Source organism: Phascolarctos cinereus, unplaced genomic scaffold (genome assembly GCF_003287225.1).
Source record: "Phascolarctos cinereus isolate Bilbo 61053 unplaced genomic scaffold, phaCin_HiC Scaffold_726;HRSCAF=1367, whole genome shotgun sequence".
Lineage (NCBI taxonomy): Eukaryota > Metazoa > Chordata > Mammalia > Diprotodontia > Phascolarctidae > Phascolarctos > Phascolarctos cinereus.
Window position 1 is genome coordinate 319284932 of NW_027556098.1, and position 23475 is coordinate 319308406.

At 39.3% G+C, this 23475-nt stretch overlaps 1 protein-coding gene across 1 annotated transcript in view; it reads left to right on the forward strand.

Moving 5' to 3' along the window:
• Window positions 1–23475, forward strand: part of CAPN5 (calpain 5) — a 160626-nt gene that overhangs the window by 49013 nt on the left and 88138 nt on the right. Inside the window, 2 exon segments of the mRNA XM_078156930.1 lie at window positions 1840–1949; window positions 1952–2016. Coding sequence (XP_078013056.1) covers window positions 1853–1949; window positions 1952–2016 — 162 coding nt within the window. The 5' untranslated portion in view covers window positions 1840–1852.

Consider the following 23475-nt stretch of genomic DNA (forward strand, 5'->3'; position numbering starts at 1 on the left):
GAAAGAACAGTCCATTCCTGTTGTCCATAGTACTGCTTAGTTCTTAGGAAGTCTTTATCCTTCTGAGATTGTTTAGAAAGGAAGTGTGGTACAATGGAGAGAACCTCACTAGCTGTGGAATAACTGCCTTGAGATACCCCCTCCAACAGGTACTACCTGTGTGACTTAGGGTAAATCACTCAAACTCCTTGGCCTCAGTTTCCTCATCTGAAAAATGAAAATATTGGACTTTATGGCTTCTAAGGTTCTGTCTAGATCTAGATCCCAGACTCCATTTGTTGAAGAAGCTTTGGCAATGCCACTTAGAATGGACTTTTCTCCAGTTGTTATTCAAACCATGCCTGACCTTCAAGGCTTAGGTCAAGGTCCTCTTCCTCCTCCATAGAGGCTTTCATATGCACTTGAGCCCAGAGGGATCTCTCCTTCCTCTGAGCTCATGGTATAATAGGGTCTGGCCTGTTGATTCACTTACTGAGAACCTCTTGTGAATAGGTATCCTTTTGCTGTGCAAGGGAGAGGAAGGGGAAGGAGAAGATGAATAAAATGGACTTCATGCATTTTGGGAGTTCCAGGTTTAGCCGGGAGAAACAAAGTGTATTCAAATAATTGGAATACCAGGAGGATTTGGTAAGAGAGAGACTGACACAATATTGTGTCAGGACATCTGAGGAGGAAGGCATATTTAATATCCTTTCTAGCTGTAAAGTTCAATGATCCTTTGACCTAGGTTCTGGTCTCTCTTCTATTAACTATTACCTGTGTGATCATGGGCCAGCCACATTAGCTTTCTGAGCCTCAGTTTTCTCATCTGTATAATAGTGAACAGATTGATAAAAGACAAAGAGTTCTGGGTTTAGAGTTAGAGAACCTGGTGTCACATGCTGGCTCTGCTCCTCAGAAGTTGTGTAACCTCAGGCTAGTCCCTTTACCTCTGCCGATGTCCTGCAGTTCCTCACCTGTCAAAGTCCTTGCCTGACAGCCTCTCTGCATCCTTCTTCAGTTTTCCTATCCATGAAAGGAGGAAATTGGAACACGGGACTTCTAAGGTCTCTTCCAGCTCTAAGTCTTATGATCCTATGAAACCATCTATCAGCTAAAGGATGGAGGTGTTAGGATCACTATTAGTAGAGGAAGCATCTATACTGATTACCTCATGGGTATTAGTATCATTAGGGGCATAAAGTACTATTATTATCATTTTTAATAGCAACAATAACAGCTGTGTAAAAAAAGATAAAATTAAATGTTGTGCGAATGGTACAGTATAGTCAATACTATGAGAGGGAGAGAGATCCTGGTGGGAGCCAAGACTGGATGTGGGAGTGATCTGGATGCATCAATATAGTGTTGCGGGGATAGTCGGGCTTGATAGGAGTGGTGAGGAGTATGTGTTGGGGAGTCAGGGGAGAAAAGATGGGAGAGGTGGAATCTTAAAATGTTAGTGCTTCAGGGATCTTAGAGGTCATATAGTCCACCTGTCTCATTTTACAGAGAAGGAAATTGAGGAATAGAGAAGCCAAACAACTTGCCCATGGAAACACAGGTAAATAGATGGTACTCAGACACATCTTTTGATTCCAGATCCCAGGCTCTGTCTACCGTGCTGCCATTATGATTTGAAAACTGGGCTCAGAATCATGGAGTAAATTTGTAACTCTGGGAGTAACCTATAATTAAAGGCTAGTCTACACAGTGGGAACTTGTGTTAGACTAGAGAGGAAATATTGTAGCAGGATGGTACAATGAGAGATCCTTTTTAATAGTACTTTTCAGAAATGTACCTATTTTTTGTTTAGCCTTATCTCAAAGTCTTTTTTCCTTCCCTTGTCTTCCCTCAAGGCTGACCTAAAGAATGTTTTCTTCGGTGAAACCTTATGAGAACCAAAAGTACTGGGCCCTGAAGAAGGATTGTCTGAAGAGGAAGGTGCTCTTTGAAGACCCTACATTCCCGCCAACGATGAATCCCTATATTACTCAGGTACCCAGCGGCAGGATGTCCAGTGGAGACGGCCTAAGGTTGGTGGAACCAGGATTGGGTGGAGTGGGCAGCTGTAGTAGGCACACTACTATACAATGGGTGGTATCCTCTGCTGAACTCTATCCCTGTTCTGCCTTGCTGAGGTCAGGATTCTGCTTGTTCAATGCTTGTTCAATGATTTGAGGCCAGCGGTTACTAGCAAGAACATTGGATTTGGAGTCAAAAGCCCTGGCTCTTGTAGTTAGATGAGAGCATCACCAGGGTACTCAGGCTGTCTCACAGACTAGGCCCAGGAGGGATTCTGTTATGTCTTGATGACCTTAAGAGAAGGATGGAAAGAGGAATGGTCTAGGGGGAAAGGGAAAGGAAGGTTAGGGAAAATTATCTAACATAATAAGGCTGTTGTTCAGTCATTTCAGTCCTGTCTGACTCTTTGTGATTCCATTTGGGTTTTCTTGGGCAAAGATACTGGAGTGATTTACTATTTCCTTCTCCAGCTCATTTTACAGGTGAGGAAACGGAGAGAAACAGAGTTAAGTGACTTGCCCAGGGTCACACAGCTGGTGAGTGTCTGAGGCCAGATTTGAATTCAGGAAGATGAGTCTTCCTGACTCTAAGGCTGGCACTCTATCCACAATGCCACCTACCTGCCCCTTGTGTAAGTAGACTGCTATACAGACAAGGAGGAGGGGGTAAGGAGAGCATCTGAATTGATCAAAGGGAAGAATACATACACACACACACACACACACACACACACACACACACACAGAGATTTAAGTACAGAAATATATTTTGCTCAACAGGGAAATAAGGAAAGCGGAAGGGGAATTAAAAGAAGGATAGATCATGGAAGGAATTGATCCTAAGCATATAGCTCTTTTTTTAGGTGGCAAAGAATGAGAATCTGAGGGAGTACCATAAATTGGGGAGTGGATGAACAAATTATGGTTTATAAAGGTGATAGAATACTGTGTGCTTTAAGAAATGATGGAGAAAAGTTCAGAGAAACCCAGGAAGATTTATTTGAACTGTGCTGAGTGAAGTGAACAGAACCAGGAAAACCTTTTATAAAATGTGATAATAGGTAAAGACAAACAACTTTGAATGAATTAGGAACTCTTATCAGTATAATGATCAACCATGATTCCAGAGGGCTAATGATGAAACTTTCCAACCCCCTCTACATAGAAAGGTGAAAGGACTCATAGTGCAGAATGAGACATATTGTTTTTGGACATGACTAATGCAGAAATTTGTTTTGATTGACCATATTTATTTGTGATGGGTTTTGTTTTTCTTGTGTTCTCAATTTGGAGATGGGGGACTGGGGTTGTAGGATGAGAAAGTGGATTTTTGCTTATTGAAACCAAATTTTAAATTTTTAAAAGAAGTGTACGTAGAGAAGGTTAATATTAAGTCCTAGAGGTGACAGCATTCTCAAGATTATCAAAGGAGGGAGAGATACGAAAGGCATGAAATAATCAAGAAAATAATTTTTTAAAATGAGACAACCAAAGAAACACCAATAACTATTTATTTATATACCTACCTTCCCATCTACATAAAATTTTTATGAGAATACACGCACATATCAAGATCATCTTTGATAATGTTATTATAAGGGAACATACAGTACTTCACAAGACATATTCCATAGTAGATCACATCCCCAAATTGAAAGATGAAAACAATATAAGATCCCCTTATGCTTACTGTTTACTCACTATAAAAAAGTATTTGCTTTAGGAGAGCAAAACTCTGTCTTAAAGGTTCTTCCTTAACAAGATGTCTCCCATGCATATGTCAAAAATTAAAATAGATTCTTTGAAAGAAATAACCAAGATAGCTGTTCAGTAATGCAACTTAATGTCAAGCATAAAGCAAAAAGATCCATGCTGGCCGTGGACATAGAGGAGCTATTCACAGTGAAGAATCCAAGTTAAAGAGAGATTTCATCTAACGTGAGGTTCTTGACTTTTTTGTGTCCTGGACCCTCTGTTTTGGCATTCAGTCCAGTAAAGCCTATGGATCTTTCTCAGAAGAATGTTTTTAAATGCATAAAATAAAATACATGGAATTACAAAGGAAACCAGTTATGTTGAAATACAATTATCAAAATATATTTAAAAAAAAACAACCAAGTTCATGGACTCTAGGTTAAGAATCTCTGTTGTAATTGGTGAACTCCTCCAGATGTTCCTATTTAATGAATCTTGACTTCTCCTTGAAACTTAGGCCCATCATACCTACATTATACTCTGTTTTGTGCTGTTTTGTAATTGTATAACATAGAACCCCTTAGTCTCACACTAATTGAAAATAAATATTGCAGTTAAGAAGGGCATGGCAGCCATGAGCAGGTTGAAATCCAAGGCTGAAAGCAAGGAATTATAGAGAGATAGAGTAAAATATGTTATATGGCAAGAGGTAAGGAAGAAAGATGGATAGCTCTACATTCTACTGTTGTCCTCATGATGTCAGAAGAATGCAAGGAACCCCAGAACTTTTAGCAGGAGATAAACAAGATATAATAGGTAGGCTTAGATATATTAGGATCTGCATCATTTGTGTGGGAAACTTCCACACTGATGAGATCAAAGGTCCATTTGAATATTTGAGAGTCCTCACAATACCCTTGGAAAAAGGTCATGCAAATATAATTATTCTTGTTTTATGGGTGAGACAACTGAGAAGCAAAGACAAATGACTTGTCCTTTGAACCCTGTAGTTCAGAGGGGATATATGTATCATCATTTCCCCGCATTTGAATCTAAGTACTTTATCCTTGTTTAGTCCTTTATCATTGTTCATTCGTATTTACTTTTTTAATGCTTTTCTTGGCTCCTGTGCTTGAACTTCAGTTTTGACATAGCTGTGATTTTTTTAAATCAGGAATGCTTGGAAGTCCTCTATTTCATTAAAGATTCATTTTTTTTTCACCTTGTGGTATTATACTCAGTTTGGCTGGGTAAGTTATTCTTGACTATGAGCCCATATCTTTTGCCTTCTGAGGCTTTGCTTGCAGATGTTTTGCAGTCATTTTCTTCTGTGTTTGTGTCCTACATGTCCCTGACACCATAATGGCTCTTTATGGTGGTATTTTTTTGTTTGCTTATTCTTAAAGACTAATTCTTGACTTTGGATTTGATTTCAGGGTTTCGCTACAGTTTTGGAGGGAAGAGCTGGACTGGTCTCTTTTTTTTTTTTTTTTTAGGCAATTGGGGTTAAGTGACTTGCCCAGTAAGTATCAAGTGTTTGGTCTGAGGCCAGATGTGAACTCAGGTCCTCCTGACTTTAGGGCCGGTACTCTATCCACTGCACCACCTAGCTGCCCCTGGACTGGTCTTTTTGTTTCTTTCATGGGGTATTGAGTGTTGTGTTATTCCAGGATCTCAGGACAGTCTAGGGATCTGACAACTTTCATTGCTCCCAAAGTGGTCTGATCCAGGTAAAATCTGATTGCTGCTTCAGTGGTCTGAGTTCCGCGAGTTTCTGACTTGTGTTTGGGTCTGTGTAAGAGTAGACTGCTGCTGGCCTCCTCATCTGTCAGCTAGCTGGAAAATTGTTGGTTCAGCATGATGGAATTATAGACTCTCCTTTGGTTTAAGATTTTTCACTTGTTATTCCTATGCAGTTTGGGCTAGAAGTTAGAACTGAGACCCTACTTTGTGAGTGGGATGTCTGAGCCATACCACTGCTTCTGTTTTCTTCTGAATTTCTTCCTTTCTTGGTACTTGGCCCAGAGCCCCCCTACCTCTGAATGTCACTCCTCTGCATAGATCCCCTTCTTGTGAGCCGTCCTGGGTAGTAGGCGACAAAATGGCTAGTAAGCTGCTGTCCCCTTTACAGTGCCTTGGTATGGGTCTGATGGTGCTTTAGTATGGGAATGGGACTTTGTAGGGTGTTGGAATGCACTGTGCAATGTCCTCCTGGCCTGACCCCATCCCCAGTGTCTGTATACCTCTCTGTCTGTCTTGGTTTGCTGAACTGAGATGGAAGTATGACTCCCTGTAACTTTTTCTGGCTTTCCCTATTATCAGGATTTGTTCTGGTGCAATTGCTAGATTTGCTTGGAGAAGTTTTGTGGAGGGAAGCTTCACAATATTGCTCTGCCATCTTGACTCTGCTCTCCCTTACTGTATGCATGATCTGGTCTTGCTGTTTTCACCCTTCTTTCTCCCTTCTGTGTCATTTCTACCTACTCTCTAAGCACATCCTATACAGTAAAATTACATTCCAAGTATGGAGCCTCTACTGTCCTCAAAAGTGAAAAACATTTGCTTAAAAATCTAGGAATTTTTTCTATCTTTCCACCACCCTTCCCCTTCCAGCTTCATTCTTCAGTGTCCTCAGAATAGCTGCTTACCTGAATTTCTTGCCAAGCTTTCTTTAAAGTGGTTTAAGCAAAACCTCTCCAATTTCTCTCTATTTTATGAAATAATATTGCTCATAATCTCCAACAATCCTTCTCTCTAGGATATAACAAATGAGTATTGTATTCCAAATCTGTTGTGGCCTTGTCTGTCTTAGCTTTCCACCTGGCAAGTAAATAAAGTTTTTGCTGACTAAGGCATTTTTTAAGGCTCCTTTGGTCTTCTTGATATGACAGTTGATTTCAGTAGATTAAAGTTCTATTTGAAATGATTGAAATAGGTGTTTATATCCTATTTATATTCCATTTTCCAGCATCAGAAATTTATTCAAACAGATCAGGTTACAGTTGTCTCAATTTCTCCTTTTTATTCTTCTGACTACGTACTGATTTTTTATCTTTGTCCTAACAGTTGGAGGTATCACTGTTACAGACAGCTGATTCAGGACTAATTCTCACATTAACAATGAGTCATTTTCAGTAAGGTAAAAATAATAATCAGTTTTATTTTCATGATGTTATTCTCCATTAGGTTCAGCATTTTTCAATTCTTTTCTTTTTTTTTTTTTTTGCTAGGCAATGGGGTTAAGAGACTTGCCCAGGGCCATACAGCTAGTGTTAAGTGTCTGAGGCCAAATTTGAATTCAGGTCCTCCTGATTCCAGCTCTGGTGGTTTATCCACTGTGCCGCCTATCTGCCCCCCAATTCTTTTCTTAAGACAGTATTCAGGATGTATAGGCATGGGGTTTCTGTTTTGTTTATGAGTCTTTGGCCTTTGGAATAAGATATTCCAACATTAACCAAAAAAAAATTTTTGCGGTCCTTGACTACTTTTACAAAGTATCAAAGAATATGTTGGTTTGAGGATCTCACCAAGTGTTTTATAGAATTTCTCTACCTCTTCTAAAACACATTGGTGCATAAGCTGTAATTATTTTCATGGAAGTCCTTTTTGTAGATGCTTATCATAAGCATTGTAACACCAGATAACTAAATGGTCCATGAAATGATGTCTCCTGCCATCTTTAGACAGAGGACAAAACTGATTCTACCATTTTCTTTTTTCACCTTTCCAAAGGCAATCTGTGAGCTGTTTAGTTACAACTTCCTCTCTATTAAAGAACAATTTAAGAGTGCTAGGATTGAGTTTTTTTTAAGCAGTATATTGGTCATCAAATATCTCCTATTTAGGATACCAACCGTAGTCTAATAAGCTAAGTTGTTCCTAGCGCCTGCTGGCCCCGCCCCTGCTGCTCCCACTGGCACTGTCACTTTGGGTGCAGAATGGTACCTCACTACATAGGACTGAGGACTGTTTTTTAATTTTCTTGGTTTCTTGGGCTGCCCAAGTCAAAGAATTCGTCACCAGATGGTTAGCCTAGTAGTGACTAGCCTCCCCAGATTTGATGAGGCGTGAAAAGTAGACATAATCTTTTTTTGGGACCCTAATTGGAGCTTTTCTTGCAAGTAGATGAATCTGGAGCATGTACTTCAACCAATGGCATAGCCTTTGAAAACTCAATCACCTCCATTAAATGCAACAGAGTGGGGCTTTGGGTTGTGAGGACAATGCTTTGTTAACCAGAAGGTATTCTAAAATTTGTCCAATTATTATTGCATTGTTCCTATGTAGAAAACCTAAAATGCTCTCTTTGGGCGGAAAAAAGATTACCATATGACAAGTGCAACAGCAACTCATCATTCTATATGGCTTTAAGATTGTCACAACCAGGGAGGCCGAAAGAACAAAAATATTCTCACTTTTACACAATAGGACACTAATGGTCAGAGAAGTTAGACATTTGGGAACTGAGATTTGGATCCAGGTTTTCAGATTCCAAATCTAGTGTTCTTTTCATGTCATCACACTATATCTCTAAAAACTTATTCTGATTACAGCCCATGGGCTTTATATAAGCCAGATTTGAGGAAAATATTCCGTATTTATTCTGACCAATATGATAGTCAGGAGACAGTTGCTTTTGTGGGGACGGGTTCAAGGAGGAGCTCAGGAGAATCCATTAGGGAAGTTGTTTTCCTAGGATTGAATTCTGTACCTTTGGCTGGTGCAGGAATATAGATGGAATGTAAATTTGAGAATCTGTTCAAGAATTCCTCATTTTCCTTCCCCCTAAAGTGTTTCATGTCTCCTGTCTGTCTGCTATCAGCATGGTGATATAGTGGAAAGATCTGGAATCGGTCAGGAAACCTGGGTTTAAGTCCTGGTTGAGCCATTTACCAACAAGGGTGACTTTGGGCAGATTCTTTCTCTGAGTCTCAGCCTTTTCACCTATAAAAGGTAAAATAATGTTTCACATGTACCTCACCTGAGTCTTCACGCCAAATGTTCATATGGACTATTTGTTCCTGACTTGTGGTGGAGCCTTCCGAGCTTGTAGTGGTCTGATCAGCCACAGTCAGACACACCGTACCTTGACACCAACATAGTGATGTCATTTTGGTCCTCTTCAAGTGCAAAGGACAGCAACCAACTTCCAGAGTGTTGGAAGGAAAGATATTCTTTGTAGATGGAAACCATAAGGAGGTCAATTTTAGATCAGTCTGCAGAGGAAATAAATGTCTAAGAATGAGAGTTGTCTAGGAATGGAATATGCCATCTCTGAGGAAGTGGTGAGTTCTTTATTACTAGAGGTCTTCTAAGTGAAGGCTGAATGACCATTTGTTGGGGATGTAGTAGAGGGGGCTCTTGTTCAGATTCAGGTTGGACTGGATGGTTTTTGAGGTCTCTTCTAACTCTAAGACTCTACAAAATGGCCACCATTATTATTTCTCTGTCTCTTGCTGCCCCCTCCCACATCTAGGCATGTGTTTAAGAGGCTAGTGCTCATTTTATCTTCCTGATACCTTTTTCTTCAGGATTTCAAAACACCTCATGAAGTAATTTCATGTTTTTTAATTTATTTTTGTAATATAATACTTAATTTTGTTACCATGCTCACATCAAGCATCTTAACTTCTATTGACTAATTAATGGTATGAGTTCATCCAAGGAACTGCGGTCTTCGTTGGATGGAATTGTGGAAATTTCCTCCGAATGCAGACACGATTGATAGCTTATAGCCTTTGTTGCCTGAGCCTCAACTAGGTTTAGTGACTTAATATAGGTTATTCTTTTTTTTTAATTTTTAGGCAATTGCGGTTAAGTGACTTGCCCAGGGTCCCACAGCTAGTAAGTGTCAAGTGTTTCATCTGAGGCCAGATTTGAACTCAGGTCCTCCTGACTTCAGGGCCATTGTTCTATCCTCTGTGCCACCTAGCTGCTCCAATATGGGTTATTCTTAACCCATATAACTTAAAATAGTTAAGTATTGGAATAGGATTAGAACTTGGATCTTCTTGACTTCAAGTCAAACATCCTATCGACTACTCCCACTCTCATTGGTGATATTTCCCATAAACTTCTGTCATCTGAAAACTTCTGGCAGCAGTAGCTTTTTAGTAAATCTCTCTCTTTATGCCAGTGACCGACCTTGGGCCATTATTTCCCTTGGCACCACAGGCTGCCTCCTGTGTCTTCTCAAGTGAGTGGAGGCACTGATGTGAAAGGAGCCTTTGTGAGAGCAGAGTACTTTAGGAGGAGGACTGTTAAGGACACAGACCTTCTCTCTGTTGTGATAGAGAAATTATGGGGTAGGAGTGGATGACCATTTCCATGATGAAGATCTGTCTTCTTGGGATGAGAGAAGGCTATGAGTTTTCCTTATTGTCTCTTCACAATGACCCTTTCTTGTTTTTGGCCTCAAAGCTAGTTGGCATTTTAGACCCCCTAGAATCATAGGATATGAGAGTTGGAAGAAACCTTAGAAACAGAGTTTTAGAACACAGAACAGTGAACATTAGCGTAAGATGAGAAGTTAGAACATAGAAATAGAGTGACAGAATTGGGGGGATCCTCAGAGCACACAAAATCAGATTTAGAAGTGACCTTACAATTATGTAACTTAAAATGTTAACAGAAGAGTTACAAAGGAGTTTAGAAATAGTTTAGTCCAACCCTTTCATTTTACAGAAGAAGAAAATTAGTCCCAAAGGGTCAGGGCCACGAATAGAGCCTAGAAGGTCATCTGACTCTCCAGTCTGTTGTTCCCACTGAGCCGCACACTGCCTAGAGCTTTCACTTGGATATAGGTTAGAGTAGACACTGTGTGTTCATCTAGTTGTACCATCTACCTTTAGCACATACCTCTCTCACCACTAACACATGAATATAAATTTTGGTCACTGAAACCTCCTAAGATATCTTGGATCTCTTTCTTAAGGACCGTGCCTTAAGGCCAAATCATTATAGTTCTCATTCATCGACCAACCTTAGGTCCCAGGCAAAGCCCCACTTGCTCATTGTTTGGCCCCTGATTGGCTCAGAGTGGATGTAAATAGCAACTGTTTCTGCTTTGGCCAGAAACCCTGAGTGTCTTCCCCTCCCAGAATGGTTATGTTTGTTTGTTTGTTTTTTTACTAGGTAAAAGAGACTCTTCTCTGCCTCATTTCTTACCTAGCCTTAATGACTGGTTGGGCATTGCCTCAGTCAAACTTAGACCTGTTAAAGACCTTAGCTTAAAAAGGCCAAGGTCTCCCACTGCATCCTGGGCCATCTCCATTTGTCCTGATCTTGCCACTGAAGCCAGATGGCTCTGGAGAAGCAAGTGAGGTTGGTGACTTTTCACAGCCTTCCCTCACTCAAATCCAATTCATTTGCATGTCATAGCATCACCTCCCTGATGTCATGGTTCTCTTTGAGAATGAAGGACAAACAACACCGTGTCTCCTTCCTCAACCTTGGTGATTAATCACTCAGTTCATAACCCTTCACACTCTCTTACATTGTTAAATTAAGTATTTAATTTTCCAAAGACCCTTTACATCCAATATCTCATTTTGATATTCACGATAGGTTTACAAGGAAGTAGAGAGTAATGATTTGGAGAAATTTATAGATAATTAGAATTGAAAGGAACCTTATAACACAGACCATAGCATGTCAGATCTAGAAGGGGACTTCTGACAGACTGTCAAAGCTAGAAGGGACAGTTGGAGGATAAGATGGCACATATAATGTTAGCACTGGAAGGGAGCTTAGAGAACATCTATTCCCTGGGTATCAATATAGTAACATACAGCCCTTAGGCTGAATATGGGGCATCTGACCCTGAGGTGGGGATTACTTGAGATTTTTAGGGAAAAGCTTTTTTTTTTTTCTTAAGAGAGGCAGCATGTTTTATTTGGAAGAATGCTGGGCTTGGGGCCATGAGATCTGGCTTCAAATCCCAGCTCTATTGAAGCTTACTAGCTGTGTGATCTTGGATGAGTCACTTATCTCTCTGAGCCTCAGTTTCCTCTTCGATAAGGAGGAATAACAATATCTAGACTTCCTTATGAAGAGGGGCATGGTATTGTGAGAAAAGTATTTTTTAAATCTTGATGTTAATAAAAATTTGAGCTTTTAGCTATCATACTTTAAACATGTAGGACCTAACCACTAGTTTAAACGCTAACATTTAACTACTGTCAAGTTTCATATTAGCAGGTTTGATACTTCATTTTTTTCCTTTAACTTATTTATTTTTTGTGAGGCAATTGGGGTTAAGTGACTTGCCAGGATCACACAGCTAGTGAGTGTTATGTCTCTGAGGCCAGATTTGAACTCAGGTCCACCTGACTGCAGGGCTGGTGCTTTATCCACTGCGCCACCTAGCTGCCCGTTCTTTTCTTTATTTTTAACATTCATTAAACATTTTTTTTAAATTTCCAAATTCTCTCCCTTGCTCATGTCCCTTCCCCCTCACCATTGAGAAGGCAAGCAATGTGATATCAATTGCACATGTGAAGTCATGTAAAACATATTTCCGTAATAGCCATGTTAAAATAAAAAGCAAAAATAAAAAGCAAAAAAAAAAAAGGAAAAAATGGGAAAAAATGTTTCAATCTGCACTCAGAGTCCATCAGTTCTCTTTCTGGAGGTGGAATAGAATTTTTCATTGTGAGTTCTTTGTAGTTGTCTTGGATCATTGCATTGTCAAAGTAGCTATGTCTTTCAAGTTGATCATTGTTATGATGTTGCTGTTACTGTGAACAATGTTTTCCTGGTTCTGCTCACTTCATTTTGCATCAGTTCATAGAAGTCTTCCCAGGTTTTTTCTGAAACCATTCTGAGATGTAAATTTTAAAACAATAACAACAGCCTTTTATTGATGCCTTTGTTTACATTGTGGTCATTTTCTGGAGAAAGGACCCTTTCACCTGCCCTCCAGATTGAACAGTTCCTTGTAACTAGGAAAAGAAGATGAAACAAAAACAGTACAGTGTTTGAATGTGAGAGTCTACCCTAGTAGTCCCCTTCCTCTCTGGGTGACCCATTCTTGAAAAAACTCAGATGTTCCTGATCTAGCAAACTTGTAATTGTATAGATGGGATAAGTGAAGTCCAGAAAATAAAAGGGACTTATCCAAATTTAGTAGGTAATAGGGGTCAGAAACCAAACCAAATGTAGTCTTCCACCCTGAAGCTTTTTGAGCCATGGCATCTACTGCCTCCCAGCATCTCTTTGTGTTTTAGGATACAGAGCAATTTATTATGTAGGGCTCAGTTTCCTCATCTATAAAATGGAGAGGAGTTTAGACCAGATCTGAGCTTTCAATATGAGAGATGTTTTTCATTTTTGAGCAATGCTAGAGATCCAGGAGGATGGAGGGCAGGTCTAGACAAGTAATGCTTAAATAATCACTAGTCAATCATGACTGACAGTTGAGAGAGCCATGGATTAGAAGAGATGATTTCTGGAATCCCTTCCACCTCTACTTGTCTAACGTTCTATGCTTTAATGTCCCTTCTGGCTCTGATGTTACATGTTTTATGGCCATTTCCAACCCTAATATTTACACTCTCCTTATTCTGCTAACATTCTACATTTGCTACCTTTTACCCAACACGCATAAAACTAGCTGCTAATGTTTAACTGCTACCAAGTACCTTATTAGCCAGGTTAGTATGATTATTAATTTTAAAATGTTTATGTAGCCTGTATACAAAAATAGTTCTGATTATGAAGCCCAAGCTTAAAGAAAAGCAAAATCGTTTATTGATGCCTTTTGTTTACATTGTAGTCATTTCTAGAGAAGGGATATTTATAAAGAGATTAGCACAGTTCCTAGCTTGTAGTAGGCACTAATAAATGCTTCTTCCCTGCACCCCCCTCATAAAGCCCCTTTCAGCTCTGACATCTAATATTCTAGCCTGTAAGATTCCCTCCAGATGCCTTTTGGTTGCTTCTCCCAGCATCTCTGTGGTAGAGTTGAAGCCTAGCACTCTGGGAACTTGGTGCTGAGAACCTGCTAATACCAGTTTCCATGGCCTGCACCCGTTCTCCGTGCCAGATTAATGAGTTTTCTCTCTTTGGCTGAAGCAGTCAACCAGGTTGCCCCTGGGCTGAGATTGCAACCGATTCCCCTCCTAGAACTGTGCCAACTCTCTACAGCCACATCTGTAACCAGGTGACTACTCTCTGTCCTTCCCTCCCTTGGGTCATGAACTGATGGACAGAATGCCTACCTACTTCCAGGCCACCCCATCCCTCTGCCACCAGGTGCCATGCCCTGGATAAGTGAACTGTATCAGTGCTGCTTTATTGCAAGCTGCTGCTGGCCTTCCTGTTGCCCTTCTTTGCAAGTACACCTTTTTTTTTTATTTTTAAATTTAGTTCACCTTCAGCAACATTTTTGTCTGGAAGCCTGTTAGCAATTCATTTCAACAAGCACTTGTGAAAATCAGCCCTCTGTCTTTGTAGCTTTGTGACATCGACTGTGGGAGAAATAGGAGGAACTCAGGGAATCTCAAAATAAGAGACTTGAGAGATCTCAGAGACAATTTAATTCAACCTCTTCATTTTCTAGATAGAAAAACTTATTTCTTTTAGAAGGCAGATGACTTGCCCACGGTCACAAAGTTCTAGTGGCAGAGCCAGGGATAAAAGCCAGGTATCTTGACTCCAACCCTAGTATTTTTTCTTTCTTTATTTAAAATAATTTTTTTATTTTGTCTTAATCAGTCAAAATCTGCTTTCTCACGCTGTCTCCTCAACCTTGCCCCCCACCCTTCCATCCATGCATACAGTTGGGAACATAGAAACAAAACCCATCACAAATACATATAGTTAATCAAAACAAACTTACATATTGGCCATGTCTAAAAAAAATTGTCTTATTCTGTATTCTGAGTCCCTCATGTTCCATCATTAGCCCTCTGGAATGACGGTTGGTCATTATGCTGATAAAAATGCAATGTAGTAGTATTCCATCACATTTATATACCATAACTTGTTCATTGGTTCCCTAATTTGTGTGTATTTTTTCAGATTCCCATTCTTTGCCCCCTCAAAAAGAGCTAAAAAATATTTTGGTATGTCTTTAGAGTTTGTTTTACTTTACAATCAATCTCTACCCTAATCTGTCCTCCCTCCAATTTCCCCTTTTGACGCCCACCCCCACCCTTGTCCTATTTCTCTTCTATCTCCCTTTTGAGTGAAATGAATTTCTATTCGTGGGTGTGTGTGTGTGTGTGTGTGTGTGTGTGTGGTCTTTTGACTAATTCAGATGACAATGAGGTTGAAATATCAGCTGTCCTCTCACTCCCTTCTCCTTATTTGTGTATATGTCTCCTTGTATGCCCTGATTACGTGAGATTCTTTTCCCAGCCTTCCTTTCCTTTATCTCCCCATACAGTCCTCTTCCCCTCTCTTTCCATTCTTTTCCTATGCACATCAAGACACAACAGAGCCATGCCCAGGCCATGTCTAATTGGATGCCCTCTGTGGCCCCTGATGATGACAGGGTTCAAACAGGGCATGGAGATCATCTTCCCATATTTGAACGTAAGTGCTTTATCCTTGTTTAGTCCTTTATCATTGTTCATTTATGTTTATGAACATAATTTTTTTTTCTTCCACTCCCGTGTTTGAATTTCAAAGTTTTGATACAGCTCTAGTCATTTCATCAAGAATACGTGTTGTTCAGTTGTTTTTCAGTCATGTCTGATTCTTTGTTTTTTTAATTTTTTAAAATTTTATTAATTTATTTTGATTTATCAACAATCACTTCCATATGCTCTTCAGTTTAAAATTTTTCTCCCCCTTCCTCCCACCACCCTCCAAGACGGCACAATCTGATATAGGCTTACATTTACATTCCTATTAAACATATTTTCACATTAGTGAAGTTGTAAGTAAAAATTAAAACCAATAGGAGGAACCATCAGAAAGAGAAACAAAACTCAACAGAAGGAAAAAAATGATAGCGATTCAACTTCCATAGTTCTTTCTTTGGATGTGGACAGCATTTTCCATCAGAGGCCTCTGGAGATGTCTTAGATCCTCGTAATGCTGGAGAGAGAAAAAAGAAAAACAATAAACAAAATCGTGGCTGTTATTGTGTACAAAGTTCTCTTGGTTCTGCTCACTTCACTCAGCATCAGACCATACAAGTCTTTCCAGGTTTTTCTGAAGTCAGCCTGGTCATCATTTCTTATAGCACAATAGTATTCCATTACATTCATATACCACAACTTGCTCAGCCATTCCCCAATTGATGGGCATCCTCTCAATTTCCAATTCTTTGCCACCACAAAAAGAGCTGCTATGAATATTTTTGTACATGTGGGTCCTTTTCCCATTTGTTGATCTCTTTGGGATATAGCCCTAGAAGTGCTATTGCTGGATCAAAGGGTATGCACATTTTTGTAGCCCTTTGGGCATAGTTCCAAATTGTTCTCCAAAATGGTTGGATCATTTCACAACTCCACCAACAATGTATTAGTGTTCCAATTTTCCCACATCTTCTCCAACATTTATCATTTTCCTGTTTTGTCATGTTGGCCAATCTGATAGGTGTGATGTGGTACCTCAGAGTTGTTTTGATTTGCATTTCTCTAATCAATAATGATTTAGAGCATTTTTTCATATGACTATAGATGGCTTTAATTTCTTCATCTGAGAACTGTCTGTTCATATCCTTTGACCATTTATCAATTGGGGAATGGCTTGTTTCTTATAAATTTGTCTTAATTCTCTATATATTTTAGAAATGAGGCCTTTATCAGAGAGACTGGTTGTAAAAATTCTTTCCCAATTTTCTACCTTCCTTCTAATCTTAGTTGCATTGGCTTTGTTTGTGCAAAAACTTTTCAATTTAATGTAATCAAAATTATCCATTTTGCTTTTCATAATGTTCTCTATCTCCTGTTTGGTCATGAATTCTTCTGTTCTCCATAGATCTGATAGGTAAACTATTCCTTGTTCTCCCAGTTTACTTATAGTATCAGCCTTTATATCTAAGTCATGAACCCATTTTGACTTTATTTTGGTATATGGTGTGAGATTTGGGTCTATGCCTAGTTTCTGCCATACTCTTTTCCAGTTTTCCCAGCAGTTTTTTTCAAAGAGTGGGTTCTTATCCCAGAAGCTGGGGTCTTTGGGTTTATCAAATAATAGATTACTATAGTCATTGACTACTGTGTCTTGCATATTTAACCTATTCCACTGATCCACCTCCCTATTTCTTAGCCAGTACCAAGCAGTTTTGATGATTGCTGCTTTATAATACAATTTAAGATCTGGAATTGCTAGGCCACCTTCCCCTGCATTTCTTTTCATTAGTTCCTTTGATATTCTGGACCTTTTTTTTTCCAAATGAATCTTGTTATTATTTTTTCTAACTCTATAAAATAATTTTTGGTAGTTTGATTGGTATGGCACTGAATAAGTAAATTAGCTTAGGTAGGATTGTCATTTTTATTATATTAGCTCGGCCTACCCATGAGCAACTGATGTTTTTCCAATTATTTAGATCTGATTTTATTTGTGTGAAAAGTGTTTTGTAATTGTGTTCATAGAGTTCCTGGGTTTGTTTGGAGGTAGACTCCTAAATATTTTATAATGTCTACAGTAAGTTTAAATGGGATTTCTCTTTCTATCTCTTGCTGTTGGGCTTTGTTGGTAATATATAGAAATGCTGATGATTTATGTGGGTTTATTTTATAGCCTGCAACTTTGCTAAAGTTGTTTATTATTTCAAGTAGTTTTTTACTTGATTCTCTAGGATTCTCTAAGTATATCATGTCATCTGCAAAGAGTGATAGCTTTGTTTCTTCTTTGCCTATTCTAATGCCTTCAATTTCTTTTTCTTCTCTTATTGCTAAAGCTAAGTTTCCAGTACAATATTGAATAACAGTGGTGATAATGGACATCCTTGTTTCACCCCGATCTTATTGGAAATGCTTCTAGCCTGTCCCCATTACATATAATGCTTGCTGAAGGTTTTAGATAGATGCTATTTATTATTTTAAGGAAGACTCCATTTATACCTATGCTTTCTAGTGTTTTTAATAGGAATGGGTGTTGTATTTTATCAAAAGCTTTTTCTGCATCTATTGAGATGATCATGTGGTTTCTGTTGGTTTTGTGTTGATATGCTCAATGATGCTGATAGTTTTCCTAATATTGAACCAACCCTGCATTCCTGGTATAAATCCTACCTGGTCATAGTGTATTATTCTTGTGATAAGTTGCTGTAATCTATTTGCTAGTATTTTGTTTAAAATTTTTGCATCTATATTCATTAGAGAAATTGGTCTATAATTTTCTTTCTCTTTTTGACTCTTCCTGGTTTAGGTATCAACACCATATTTGTATCATAAAAAGAATTTGGTAAGACTCCTTCTTCACCTATTTTCCCAAATAGTCTATATAGTATTGGAATTAATTGTTCTTTAAATGTTTGATAGAATTCGCATGTAAATCCATCTGGCCCTGGAGATTTTTTCCTAGGGAGTTCATCAATGGCTTGTTCAATTTCTTTTTCTGAGATGGGGTTATTTAAGTATTTTACTTCCTCTTCGGTTAATCTGGGCAATTTATATTTTTGTAAATATGTATCCATTTCACTAAGATTGTCAAATTTGTTGGCATATAGTTGGGCAAAATAATTCCTAATTATTGTTTTAATTTCCTCTTCCTTGGTGGTAGCTTCACCTTTTCATTCTTGATACTAGTAATTTGGTTTTCTTCTTTCTTTTTTTAATTAAATTAACCAAAGGTTTATCTATTTTATTGGTTTTTTCATAAAACCAGCTCTTAGTTTTATTTATTAGTTCAATAGTTTTCTTAATTTCAATTTTATTAATTTTTCCTTTGGTTTTCAATATTTCTAATTTGGTGTTTAGTTGAGGATTTTTAATTTGTTCTTTTTCTAGTTTTTTTAGTTGTATGCCCAATTCATTAATCTCCTCTTTTTCTATTTTATTTATGTAAGCATTTAGAGATATAAAACTTCCCCTAAGAACTGCTTTCACTGCATCCCATAAGTTTTGGTATGTTGTCTCATTATTGTCATTCTCTTGAATGAAATTATTGATTGTTTCTATGATTTGTTGTTTGACCCAATCATTTTTTAGGATTAGATTATTTAGTTTCCAATTATTTTTTAGTCTATCTTTCCATGGCCCTTTATTATATATAATTTTTATTGCATCATGATCTGAAAAGGATGCATTTAATATTTCTGCCTTTCTGCATTGGATTGTGAGATTTTTATGCTCTAGTACATGGTCAATTTTTGTGTATGTGCCATGTACTGCTGAGAAAAAAGTATATTCCTTTCTATCCCCATTCAGTTTTCTCCAGAGGTCTATCATACCTAACTTTTCTAATGTTCTATTCACCTCCTTAACTTCTTTCTTGTTTATTTTGTGGTTAGATTTATCTAGTACAGAGAGGGGGAGGTTGAAACGGGTTGTGACCATTTTCTTGGCAAAGATACTGGAATGGTTTGCCATTTCCTTCTTCAGCTCATCTGACAGATGAGGAACTGAGGCAAACATGGTTAATTGACTTGCCTGGAGTCACACAGCTAGTAAGTGTCTGAGGCTGGATTTGAACTCAGGTCTTCTGACTCTGGGCCTGGTGCTCTATCCGCTTCACCACCTAGGTGCTCCCCAGGAATGGTTGTAAATCCTCTATTTCATTAAAGATCTATTTTTTCACTTGTAGCATTACACTTGGTTTTGCTGGGTAAGTTGTTCTTGACTGTAAGCCCATATCCTTTACCTTCTAAAATATTGTATTCCAAGTCTCTGCCTCTTTATGATGGTAGCTGCTAAATCATGTGTGATCCTGACTGTTGCTCCTTGGTATTCAAATTCTTCCTTTCTGGCTGCTTGCAGTATTTTTTCCTTGATCTGGAAACTCTGGATTTGGCTTATGATGTTCCCGGGCGTTTCCATTTTGGTGTTACTTTTAGAAGGTAACAGTGGACTCTTTCTTTTTCTACATTTCTCTCTGGTTCTAAGATATCTTGGTAGTTTTCTGTTAAGATTTCTTGAATGAGGATGCCTAGATTCTTTTTTGGGGGGGGTGGGAGGTGTCATGATGTGTAGATAGCCTGAAATTCTTAATTTTTATCTCCTTGATCTGTTTTCCAGGTCAGTTGTTTTTGCTATGAGATTCCTTCCTTCCTTCCTTCCTTCCTTCCTTCCTTCCTTCCTTCCTTCCTTCCTTCCTTCCTTCCTTCCTTCCTTCCTTCCTTCCTTCCTTCCTTCCTTCCTTCCTTCCTTCCTTCCTTTTCCAGTCCTCTAACTTTATTGTACTATTTCTTCTTCCCTCAAGGAGTCATTGACTTCTCTTTGGTTCAATCTAATTTTCAGGGAGTTTATTCCTTGGCCAGGGACTTATACCTCTTGTGTCATGCTGTTTATTTAATTTTTAATTCTTTCTTCCATACTTTCTCATTTCTTTTCCACTTTTTTTCTTCACAAACATTTTAAAACTTTTTTAAACTCTTGCTTTAGCTATTCCAGGAATTCTAATTGAGTTTGTGCCCAAGCTGTGTTTTTCTCTGAGGCTTTGCTTGTAGATGTTTTAGAGTTATTTTTTTCTTTTGGCTTTGTGTCTTGAGCTCTTTGCCACCATAATAGTTCTGTATGGTAGGATTCTTTTTTGTTTACTCATCCTTCCAGCCTACTTCTTGACTTTGGACTTGATGTTAGGGCTAGGCTCTGTGGGCCTCTTCTAGAGGGAAGGATGGGGCTGCTCCTGTTGCTACTTTCTTGGGGGTATTGAGTGTTGTATTATTTCAGGATCTTGACTGATTGCTTCCCCCTTCCCACCCCCATCTGAATTCTGCTAATTCCTGATGGGTTTGGGTCTGTGTAAGAGTAGACTTCTGCTAGATTCCTCTCCTATCAGTTATCTGGAAAGCTCTGTTGGTTCAGGGTGATGGAATTGTAGGCTTGCCTTGGGTTTGGGATTCCTACTCTGGTTATTCCTTTACAACCTTGGCTAGAAGCTAGAACTGAAATCCCATCCACTCTTTTCCTGGGAATCTGAACCACACAATTGTTTCTTCTTTCTTCTGAACTTTCTTCCTTCTTGGTACATGGCCCAGGGCCTCCCTCCTTGTGAATGTTACTCTTCTGCACTCATCCCCTTCCCAGTCCTCCCTGGGTCTGTGACCCAGAACTGGGTAGTTGGGGGGGGGGGGCCAGAATTGCCAGCTGGCCCTTGTCCTCATTGATTGCCCCAGCACAAGTGTAGTGGGGCTGTGGTATGTGTTTGGAAGCTCATTTTGCCTGGGTACACACTATCTCCTTAGACATTCGAATGCGGCAGGGGGCCTAATTGACCCTGTCCCCAGTGCCTGTAGATCTCTGTCTTTCTTACTCTGCTGACCTGGGCTGAGCAAAGGACTTACTGTGACTTTTTCTGGATTTCCTCATCAAGATTTGGTCTGATGCATTTGCTAGATCTGTTTGGAGGATTTTGTGGTGGGGAGCTCACCAAATTGCTTATTCCCAGTCCATTGTCTTAGTCTTTAGTGTTCTTTGTACTGTACCTCTTGGACTCTGGGTCCCTGAGTATGGGGAGCCTACATTCTATATTTGAGGTGAAAGAGCAGCAAACCTATAATACTTCTCTTAATACATATAAGAACCATAAAGGAGAAGAGGGACCATGTCTTTGCGTCTAGGATGGCAGATAGAGTGCTGGGCCAGGAATCAGGAAGATCTGAGTTCAAATATGACCTCAGACACTCTGTGCAAGTCATTTAACCTCTGTTTGCCTCAGTTTCTTCAATTGTTAAATGGGTTTAATAACAGCATATACCTTGTAGGGTTGTTGTGAAGACAAACAATATATGTAAAACGCTTAGCACATGCCTGACACATACTGGATGATATATAAATGCTTTTTCTCTTCCTCCCTCCCCTAGCCAAGCCCAGCATGAGGTATTGCTCAGAGTGGTTTTTTAATAGGTAGTGTTTTAAAGAATCAATAAATGAGTAGAAAGTGAGTAATATGATCATACTGACCCACCATCGAGTAGTGTCTTCTGGAGTTTTGGGTGTCATTTACGTTCACTTATCTCATTTTCCCCACCCTTATGACTAAGGAAAATTGACTATCTATAGATAAGGAATTAGTCCAGGGCCAGAGTCAGGACTTATTCTGTGACTGAAGTTAATATTCATTTTGTCATCAGGATTAAGACCAGGTCTGTGGCCAGGGCTTGGACACAGTCTGTGGGTACTGAACAACCTATTTACTGGTCAACACGAGGATGGAACGCCCAAATTTGGCCTTATTAACACTGAGTTCTAGACATTGTGCTCACAAGTCAGTCAGTGAATATTAGTCAAGCACCTAGTATGTACCAAGCACTTGGGATATAAAGACAGGCATAAAACAATCCCTGCTGTCAAGGAGCTCATGGTCTGATGGTGGAGACAGCATGCAAACAGTTATTTACAAAGAAGCCACATACAGGATAAGCTAGAATTAATAAGTAGAGGGAAGGCACTAGCATTATGGGGCATTGGGAAAGGCTTCTTGTAGAAGGGGGGATTTTGGCTGGGACTTGAAGCCTAGGAAACCAGAAGGCAAAGATTTGAGGACAGGCATTCCAGTTATCGGGGACAGCTAGTAAAAATGCCCAGAGTTAGGAGATGGAATGTTTTGTGTGAGGAACAGCAAGGAGTCCAGTCCAGTGGTCCAGGAAATGAGAGAAAGGGAAGTGAAGGCTTTTTATATTTTATCTTTATATTTTAGTAGCTAGGGGCCGGAGATAAAAATCTTCCCTTGGTAATTCAGGGGAAAGTTAATGCACAGAGGTATATAGAAAAACAAAACAAAACCTTAAGTAATAGAAAAGCCAAGCTTTAGTAAGGAGTTTGGAGATGTCCTTGTCCACTGGCAGCCAAAGGCAGTGACCTGTAGACCATAACATTCTCAGTGTGGGAGGAGACGTGCCAATCACCAAGCCTGGCATCTGATCCCAGGGATGGCTTCAGATACAAGGGCTAGATTTATAGGTCATAAAACTAACCACCTGTCAGGGACATTTCCAAAGGAACAAGCTTTTGGCTGTCTTCCAGATCTTATTAGACTGTGCAGATGATCTCTAAGGTTCCTGTGGTCACTCACAGACATTGCTAAGTTTCTGTTCCTGGTTTTTAGGTCCATAATTCATCCAGCCCCACATTATGGAGATTGACTTAGGCAGAAATTTTGCTTATGACCTACCAGTGTTCCATAGAGGTGTGACTTATTATTATCACAGTCAAAGAGATAGATCAGTTGCAATCTAGAGTTGAAAGACAGAAGTTCCCACTGGTAGGCCCACCAAGAACATCAACTTTCCTTCTTCTCTGAGCCTTCCTGCAGGTGATGGATAAAATCAAGGAGCATCAGGCCTCTGGTCTGGAAGTTGTTAAACTGGCCCTTATATTCTTTTGGTCTGTTTGTTTTCTTAGGCAATTGGGGTTAAGTGACTTTCCCAGAGTCACACAGTAAGTGTCGAGTGTTTGGTCTGAGGCCGGATTTGAACTCAGGTCCTCCTGCCATCAGGGCCAGTGCTCTATCCACTTCGCCACATAGCTGCCTCTGGCCCTTATACTCTAACTGTAAGAGCTGATGGAAGTATTTGAGGGAGAACAAGTGGAGGGAGGGATGTGTGAGGAGGATGTATGGTTCAGTGTCTGGAATGTAGTAGACATTTAATGTATGCATTGAATTGGACTGAAGTGATTTTCTGTGTTTTTGTGCACCTTGGGTGAATTCTTC